Below are 9,676 nucleotides of genomic sequence, written 5' to 3'. Positions count from 1 at the left end.
ATCATGTTAGCTTGTGTGGAAGTATTTTATCAAGGTGTTACAACTAGCCCCGCCTTATTGTGCCCCGCTCTCCCCTACTCTTGAACCAGAACAAATTATTTTTATCTAATACACCTGAGCATAAAGCAACATCACAGACTAGCATTACAACTTGGGGTTTTGGTGATTGGAAACGTTTAGGACACTTTTTTCTTTATTTGCATCTAAAGGTTATGTCAAGTTTATCAAGAAAATAATGCTTCAAAACAAGACGTCAAATGTTTTACCTCAGTAACTTCAAGTAACTAGAGCTCGAAAAATTTGATTGTATCAAGATATATTGTAAGGTGTACACTACAGTAGTCTCTATTGGCTAAGACTGCTCATCATTTGTTCATGTTGTAAGACTGTGTGCACGACTGCAAGAAACAGCCTTATTTGGAAGAAAGTGTAAAAATTAAAATATCCCTCCATCTATGTTCTTCTCTGAACCAGTGTTAGAATAACCACGCCTCCTCACAATCATTCTCAGAAAACAGACAGTGCTTTTGTATTTCTCTCAGTCTCTCACATTTTTCCATACAGTCCACTTCTTTGCTAATGAGACTGCATTAAGTAGGTAAGAATGGAAATAAAAATATATTAAATATTGTATATATATTGTAATAAATGTAACACGAATTAAGGTTTCATAATTTCCATTTAGCCCACATTATTTTGGGTTGTCAATACTCCACTTATTTCTGTTGTTAATCTATTGGACAGAATATGTTCTTGCCTTTATTTTTTGGTGCACAACAAAAAGTTATGTTTTTTACTTAAGGGAAAACCCGGGAACATGATGGGACCTCTGCTACTTAAATTGCTTTTACAAGGTATATATGTTTACTTCTCTTCGTTTAGCTAGTGACATCTGTCTTGAGCATTTAAAAATACAGCAATTTGTGCTGTATTTAGTGTGAAAATATTGTTTACATATTGGATGAGTTGCAGTTGAACAATGTTAAATATAGCAGTGTACAGTACAGGTACAGGCCATCATACAAACAATTACAGTTGGAAATTTGCAAGGTTGTTTCCGAATTCCCAAAGTATATACAATGTAAATCTTTGTAAACCCAGCCAATCTGCACAATGTAAGCGTCCACTTTTTACCTTTTTACACTTTTTTTTGCAAAAAGCAAAACAAGCATTTTGAAATGTGCCTATTTTATACAATCAGGGGAAGGGGTTTGTGTGGATGATTGATTCTTGCCTTACCTGTGGGACCCGTCATATTATGCACAATTCAGCCCAGCAACGGCACTGTCTAAATGTCATGGGGTGTTTTTTAATTAATACATTTATTTATTCTTTACTATCTGAAAGATGGTATCCAGTCCTCACAAATTAGTGGAAAAGTAATTGAAATGTATTGGTCAGAAAGTGTGGGAATGTTCTTTACATGTTTATATTTATTAAAATATAAAGTAAAAGTAGCCTAATATACATATAACCTAAATATACACTCCCATTTTGAAAGTCTTTATGCATTAACACCAATATTTTTGAAAAATGACTTTATCTTCAATTCAGCTATTAATGTTCTCCAACTTTTGTCCCACAGCAGTTCTTCTTTATGTTGCTTTGGGATGGGAAGTGAAAATGCCAAAAGACATTCACGGCCTCCAAGGTTCCTGTCTGGTTATACCATGTTCTTTCTCTTACACATCGTATCCACCCAAAGACCCACGTAGAGTTGTGTGGTATCAGTGGGTCTCTCGTGGTTATCCTTTAGTTTATGATCCATGGTATCCAAATGATGTCATTAAGAAGTTTAGAGGAAAAACTGATTTATATAGAAAATCAAGTTGGGATTGCAGTCTGCTGATCAAGAAACTGGAACACACCCATCATGGGGAGACATTGTATGCATGGATTGACCCTGAAAATGTTGGATGGCGCACCTACGCATTTTATGATGTCACCTCTACAATTCTTGTTGATGGTATGTAAATATTCTTGGAATAATATTTTTCTAGTTTAATATATGTGATTGTACAACTGTGGCTGGAAGTGTTGGTCAATAGTATTCAATGACATTAGACAAAATATGCAACTGACTTGCTTTTAACTTTTTAAATCCCTTCATTTTTTTTTCATTCTAATTCTAATGTATCTGTCAACGGTAGAAAGGCCACTGCAGCCCAGCATTATTATTCATGGAGGTGAAAGGACGGGTAACAGCATCACAGTAGCATGTTCGACTTACCACACGTGTCCATACAGAAATCCAAACATCATTCTGAGCGGTACTGAAGGAAATGACCAAATAAAGGAGGAGCATATTAAAAACGGCCTGTGGAAAATCACTCTGACGCGCACAGGTGTCGTAAAAGCAGAAAGTTTAACTATTAAGTGTTCTGTAACACATCATGGTGGCATAACAGTGACAACTACAAAGGACAAAAGCGCACAATGTAAGTGAACACAAATATGCTTTGTGCTGTTAGATATAAGTTCACTTTAAATGTCACCATTGGACCTATTTAATTTCAATTTCAGGTGTTCATCATAAAATAACAATTGAGCCTGAACGGGCAGATGTCACAGAGGGCGTCGCAAAGAACTTCACTTGTTCGGTCTATCACTCCTGCCAGAGAGAGACTCCAACCATCACATGGAACTATGAGAACATGCAGATCTCAACGAGGAGCAAAACACTCTCTGGTTTAAATCGCGTCACCTATTCCAACATTACCTTTCTGGGTGCAAAAGAAGACCATGCGAAGAAATTGATATGCACTGCAACATTTTCTGGAGGAAACATTGAAGCTTCTGTTGTATTACATGTGCAGCGTGAGTAATTGGCATATGTAATGTAACACTAAACTAAACAATAACACATTTGGTTTAGTGGCACAAACATTCGGGGTGAAAAAATAACCACCTTTAAATATTGAGGTTGTTGAATACTCAAGTATGATTCTAACCTTAAAGGGTTAGCTCAGCCAAAAATGAAAATTGTCCCATAATTTACTCACCCTCAAGCCATCCTTAGAGTATATGACCAATCCCCTGTAGATGTATGGATTACTTTTATGATGGATGGATGTGCTTTTTTGGGCTTCAATATCTCACTCCCATGCTTAGAAGAGCCAGGATAATTTTCGATATAACTCCGATTGTGTTTGGCTGAAAAAAGAAAGTCTTTTATGGGATCATTTTCATTTTTGGGTGAACTTACCCTTTAAGGCTCAAATTTAGCATTTAAATTTAAACCAAAATCATACATTTGAAACTTGAAAAACCTAAGCTTATTGATTTCTACTGATTCTCTTACAGAGTATCAAAAACCAGCGAGTCCATTCCAGAATAAAAGTATGTTTTTCTCGCCCAATATAAATTCTCACATTTATACTAATGACAATGACACTTTCAGTTCTGTAATAATATTGATTAATCCGTTATGTGGTATGATTTTAGCTCATTTCCAATATGAGGCAGATGTGATACCCAAGATCACAGCGTTGCCTCGTTCCTGTGTGGTAATACCCTGCAGTTTCAAGATGGAAGAAGAATATGTCACTCGACTTCGCGTTCTTTGGGTCACCAAAAAAGGGGGCTATATGTTCCACACTGACTCACATGACGTCTTAGACAACTTCAAAGGCCGCACAAGGCTCCTGGGAAACCCGGATGAACAGAACTGTACTGTGGAGATGGATAATGTGCAAACTCATGACAACGGGCCATTCTGCTTCAGAGCAGAAAAAGAAAACGAGAAATACAGTTTCAACAACAGCTGTGTGTTCATTATAATGCGGGGTGAGGAAATATAACCACTCATTATTGGTTCCAAAAAGGCTTTTAAAGATGCATCACATTACTGAAATAATATAATGTATTTGTGTTTCTTAAAAAGCTTCTCCTGACAAACCTATGATGTCATCCCTCCCTGAAGACATCGATTCCGGGACACGCGTCTCCGTCAAATGCTCAGTCAACCACACATGCTCCTCTCACCCTCCCAAAATCAGCTGGAGCGTCCCAACAGCCCGAGAAACTATCAGCCACAATCACATGGGTGGAGGCGTCTGGGAAACAGTGTCCGCTGTGACCTTCATTCCAACTGGATATGAAGAGAACGATGAAATTGTCTGCAATGCCAACTTTTGGGGTGGTAAAACACAGAATAATACTGCCATCCTGAGTGTTAAGAGTGAGTATCGACTGATACAGTTACATCCAAGATGTTTTGGTGGACCTCTGTATATGTTAATGAGTTATGCTTGTGCAAGTTAGACTATTTGGTCCATTTATGATGTATGAGAGATGTGACTATTAATCCTTTTAACAATAATATTATCATAGGAGTTCAAGGGGTTGGATTTGGGCCTTATGTCATTGCTTCTTCACTTGTGTTCATCCTCATTTGCATACTTGCTGGAGTCTTCATTTATAAAAGGCGACACAGGTTTGTGTTTTTTTCTTTTCTTTCCTTTTTTGTTGTATGTTGCTTATGATGTGGTCACTAAACCTGAAGTGATGCTTTATCTTGGCAGTATTTTAAGGGATTGAAACAAATCTTTGAATATGTTATCACCATCATGTCCTGATGGTACTTGAGATGTTTGGGCACAGCAACACCTACCAATCAGGAAGTCCGTTTTTAAAGAATCATACTACTGGTATCTTTGAATTCATGAAGACATACCAAGTACATGGATACCAATTCTATCCTGGTCAGACTTTATGTTATGAATGCTCCACAGTTTATTTGAACGGATCTGCCACTGCTATGCTTAATTGCTGTTTTTATAAGTCGTCATTAACAACTTCTCACTATCACACTGTCATTATTGATTGTAGGAAAACTCCTCATGATATGCAAGGGTCACAATCTGAGCCAAGGTATGTAGGACATATTGCACTCATTTAATCAGTGTTCATTCATTAATTCATGTTAAAAGCTAAAATCCTCTGATTTATAATACACTAAGAATTTTAACCCTATTCTCTGATGTAGGAGATCAGTTTGGGACAGATTCTCAAGGTTGGAGATTTATTTACTGAACATACATTTGTATCTTAATATTAGTTCATAAGGCTAAATTTAAAATCTCTCTCCCCCAGTCATTTCCATATGCCTGAAGGAAGAGCAACTTGGGATAACAGGGGAAACCGGAATGATATCGGGCAAGTAAAACGCAAAAAAAAAAAAAGTTTGGTTAGTGTTGATTGTTACTGGTCCAAATCTGTCCAATACTAACTAGTGCTGGTAACTATATACAGGTACACTGAAAATGCTCCTGAAAGACCACCTAAGCCTGAACAAAGGCAGGTTGGAAATATAATTATAATATTACAAAAAAAAGGCATAATGTAAGCACAAATTATTTTTGTTATCATGCTATTTAAACATCACATGACTATTTAAACATCCCATCTCACAACAGACGTAGCATCTGGAGCCGATTTTCTAGGTAATCAATATTTACATTTTCTGTTAATTTTGTGTCATGAGTTTCATTATTAAAAGATAAAATCTCTCTCTCTCTCTCTCTCTCTCTCTCTCTCTCTCTCTCTCTCTCTCTCAGACACCAATCACCCAGGACCAATGCAAATTTGAGAGCAGAATACAAGTCTGTATTTTACTCTAAAAAGAAGAACACCAAACTGTATACTTTTAAAAAAAAAACGTTTTCCTATACAAATGACCAAAGCAGCATCACTGATGAACCTTCTCTCTTCACAGGGCAAACAACACATGTACAGTGTCAGGAAACAAGCCTTTCTCCAAACCTCATATTCCATCACCAAAGAGGTACAGTGCATTAGAACCACATAGAAGTCCCTCAGGGTCTAAATTAATTATATTCACCTTACACAATAGCTAAAGTTATATTAGCATAATAATTTCGCACCGTCGGAGGTGCGTCAGGCTTTAGCGTCAGGTTTACCATCAACCTGTTTCTAATCTCAGGAATCTATTACATAAATTAGACAGTTTACATGATAAATTCAAACATTTATGTGATTTTACTATCTTTTTTTCCCCCTATGCATCTCAGTGAGCCAAAAACCTACCGTGTGAGTACATTTATCACTTCATCTAATTTCTTATAGCATGGGAAAACACAATCGATTTCTGTGATTAATATGCTAATGACTGATCTTTGTGTCTCTTTACATTTTCCTCTAAGGGTTATGATTATGATGATGCCCTATATGGAAATGTCTGATGAAAATGTTAAATCAACAGGGCCGTACCCTTGAAGTTCTCTCTCACTCTGTTCAATATTTTTTTTTCAAATGACAACAATATATATATTTTTTAATGAATTTAACAAAAAATATATATATATAATCTTAGGCTTCAGGAAGAGTTTATTTTAGAAAATGAAATACATCAAGTTTCTGAGTCTGTAGTTTGTATTGACTTTAACATTATTGTATGCTTTATACATTATTCTGTGGGTGTGACTCTCTTGGCATTCCAACTTCACTGGGGGAAAAAGCACTTAATCAATCCACAAATCAAACCTTTTGAAAGCCAAATTAATGTTTTTGTGAAATGTATTGCTTGAATAAATTATGATTGTGCTATCTTTAAAATAATGAAAAATACATATGGCTCTAGTGTTCACAGAATTTTATTGTGTCTCAGATCTCGATTGCATACACATAATATTCCCATATTTGACTGCAAGAAATTCAAGTTGTTAAGATATCTAAAGAGGCATTTTCATTGTTAGGATGTGCTTGACAGAACACTGTATTTCCTGCTATCAACATTTAATCTGCTTCATCAGCAATAAAGTTCCAAAACCTAGGGATGTCCAAATATATATATATATATATATTTTTTTTTTTTTCAGAATACCTGTTGATATTGAGTTGAATTGAATTGAGTTGAGTTGATCTAAAGACAGCTAGTTAAGAGAGGGAGTGAGGGATAATGTCCTATGTCTTTTTGATCAAATGGTATTAAAGGAGCAGTAAGCGACTTGTAGCCAATCAGCAGCACGGGGCGCATACACCAATGATGGGGGAGGAAAGAGCAAGAGAGAGATTTCTGAGAGACATTACAAAAAGGTCAGAGAAATATAACTGGAAAAAAGGGGTATGAGCAGGCAAGAACAGGGGTGTCCAAACCTGCTCCTGGAGGGCCACTGAGTTTAGCTCCAACTTGCCTCAACACACCTGTCTGGAAGTTTCTATGCCTAAGAGCTAGATTAGCTGGTTCATGTGTGTTTAATTGGAGCTGGAGTTAGGTTGATGTGCATCTCTCTCTAGTCTGTCTGTCTGTCTATCTGTCTGTTTTGCTAAGCTGGGCAGTGCATCTTTTTTTGGTATTTCTGTGTCTTGCTAATGCCGGCCACTTCCAGGGCTGTGTTCTGTGACTTTGTGCCTGACAAAAAAACTGAGACACAGGGCAACGGTGTTTGTTTATGCTTATTTATTTTTTTGTTTACTTTATACATTATTTACAATGTCTACAGTATTTCTAATATCAGGGCCCCATGAGGTCAGGATCGGCTCTGTATCATTAGGCCGGGGACACACTGGATGCGTGGCGTGAGTGTGGCGTTTCTGTTGCGTGTCAGCTCCGTGGCGGCTGCGTCGCGTTTTCTCTGTCTTTACACACCAGAACCGTGCTTGACGCGGTGCTGGCACGCTGCTGCTGTTGTAGGTGACAGAGGGACAGAGTAGGTGACAGAGTTTCTCCACCTCTTCAATTAACCTGCCGTCGTCCATCGTTGCAAACTCGAAGTGTAGCCTACTTGAAAGTGTCAAGTCGCGTGATTTGGATCACCCAATTGTTCACATATGGGGAGAGAGTTGTGGAAGGCTATACTTCATGTTAAGCATACATATAAAGCCTACTGATAAAGGACACCGTCAACAGTATTGACGGCAAAATAGACTTTCACGAGTTCACACTCACAAATAAGTCAGATAGAATAAATAGTATGCGTATTTGGCGTGCTGTTCGAGGAGAGGGCTCCGGGCTCGGTATTCGGCCCGAACCCAGAGTACTCCCCCCGTATACCTGGCTGTAAAAGAGAGCCAAGGGTGAGGAGTCGGGGTGGTGGAGGGATGCTGGAAACTGTCAAGGAATGTTAGGTGAGTTGACAGAATGGATATATATATATGCTTCTTGTCATGCTGATTAGGGTAGACGTGATTGTTTGATGACAAGTAATTGGATTGATTATCTGATCGTGCTCCTCCCGAACTTTGTTTATAAAACATCATATGTTTGACAGGTGCAATATTTGATAATCGATAATTATTATAAAACCAAACTCGTTATGAAATCAATGACGCACGTTACACTGCACATGATCGCTCTTACTGTATTTACATCCTCGTGTTTGCATTGGTGAAAGCAGAGAGAGTGCAGAAACTGCGTTGCAATGATAAGATCTTCATTCTCGCGATCAACAACAGACTCATCTGCTTGCGCAATGCTCATCACGGCAACATTTTATGTGATGGGAATAGATCTAAATACTTTAAAAACTTCTGACGATTTGTTAATCTCGATAGCTGTAATAGTAAAAACGTATAATAACTGTAGTAAAAGTATTCGAGAGAGTTTCACATGTAATAAGTAGCTATTTCATATGCAAGCATGTCAGCCAATCACAGCAGTGGCCGGTTACACTGAAGTCTCACACAGACACGCCCCTTCAAACAGAGCGTTCAAAACAGAGGCTAAAACTGGGCTAGGAAAAATGCCTTTTGTTTCTAAATTATGACTTTTTTATCTAAAAAACATACTAACATTATAAGGGCAACCCAGGAAACATTATAAAATAATATAATAACCCCATGTCATGGGACCTTTAAGTCCTGACAGAAAGTATGTTTTGTCCTTTTTTGTTTCTCTTGCATAGCTTCCTCCTCCTCTTGTTCCTCTTCTTCTTTTTCTATCATTCATGATTAGCCTAATCTTAAGAAGGAGTATTTTGCTATTCTGTATTATTAAAAGAAAATACAGTACACCCATAAATGTTCTCATAATTTACTCATCTTCTCGCTACCGACCAACTGTCACCAGCGAGTGCATGAGAGTCGGCTTGGCTTCGCGTTTGGTGAAGCTTCAAGCGTTCATTGCGTTCTCGCGGGAGTTAGATGTGAAACTTGCGCGAGAACTGCCGTCTCTGTTCTTCTGTATTGTTTGTTTTTCATTATTATTATGTGTTATTGTTTGTATTTTGTTGATAGCATTAATAAAAACATTAAAAAAAAACCAACAACATTATGTTTCTCGGCGCGCTTACGTCACGCTTTAAGTTGTCAAGCGTGAACTGAACCCTCTCATGCATGCGTGCAGGTGACAGTTGGTCAGAAGCGATAGTCTACAGTTTTCATTCACAGAGATTATTTATTTTTCTAAAAACTTTTGTTTGTGTTAATCTGAAGAAGGAAATTTAAATACATCTCGGATGACAGGAGGGTAAAATATGAGTAAATGGAGTAAATCAGGACATTGCTGTATGTATTTTCTTTTAACACATAATACAGAATAGCAAGAGACATGGGATTCCTTCTTAACATTCATCAGTGGAAAGAAAGAAAAAGAAGAAGAATAACAAGAGGAGGAGAAAACCAAGCAAGATAAACAAAGTGTTGTAAATCCTTTTTGAAATAAGTTGTTTTTCAAATAAAGTTTTCCAAGTGATATCAGATTGTGTGTATACATGGG

The 9,676-nt window shown here is 37.4% G+C and overlaps 1 protein-coding gene across 2 annotated transcripts; it reads left to right on the top strand.

The window, feature by feature from the left end:
* The first annotated feature begins 576 nt into the window (after nt 1-576).
* On the top strand, nt 577-6,791 carry LOC306997186 (sialoadhesin-like). Of its 2 annotated transcripts, XM_079610339.1 has the most exons (18): nt 577-598; nt 803-854; nt 1,586-1,966; nt 2,151-2,438; nt 2,524-2,817; nt 3,304-3,339; nt 3,445-3,786; nt 3,884-4,180; nt 4,333-4,435; nt 4,831-4,872; nt 4,988-5,014; nt 5,095-5,157; nt 5,254-5,298; nt 5,418-5,444; nt 5,559-5,603; nt 5,717-5,785; nt 6,033-6,051; nt 6,165-6,791. In XM_079610339.1, exons 2-18 carry the CDS (start codon nt 818-820, stop codon nt 6,201-6,203), a joined length of 2,154 nt encoding a protein of 717 aa, XP_079466465.1. In that variant the 5' UTR covers nt 577-598; nt 803-817; the 3' UTR covers nt 6,204-6,791. The 2 variants fall into 2 exon arrangements, with proteins under 2 accessions (XP_079466465.1, XP_079466466.1); XM_079610340.1 differs by lacking the exon at nt 577-598 and having other exon boundaries at nt 795-854.
* The last annotated feature ends 2,885 nt before the right edge of the window (nt 6,792-9,676 follow it).

This window comes from Phoxinus phoxinus (assembly GCF_949152265.1).
Source record: "Phoxinus phoxinus genome assembly, chromosome: 4".
NCBI classification, from domain to species: domain Eukaryota; kingdom Metazoa; phylum Chordata; class Actinopteri; order Cypriniformes; family Leuciscidae; genus Phoxinus; species Phoxinus phoxinus.
The sequence above is the reverse complement of the archived record's forward strand: the minus strand, read 5'-3'. Positions and strand labels throughout refer to the sequence as shown.

Bases quoted from the DNA above. Each gene is read 5' to 3' on its own strand.
- LOC306997186 (XM_079610339.1), top strand. From the start codon at position 818: ATGATGGGACCTCTGCTACTTAAATTGCTTTTACAAG. The intron at 4,873-4,987 runs GTATGTAGGACA...TCTCTGATGTAG, and splicing joins GGGTCACAATCTGAGCCAAG to GAGATCAGTTTGGGACAGAT. The intron at 5,604-5,716 runs GTCTGTATTTTA...CTCTCTTCACAG, and splicing joins AATTTGAGAGCAGAATACAA to GGCAAACAACACATGTACAG.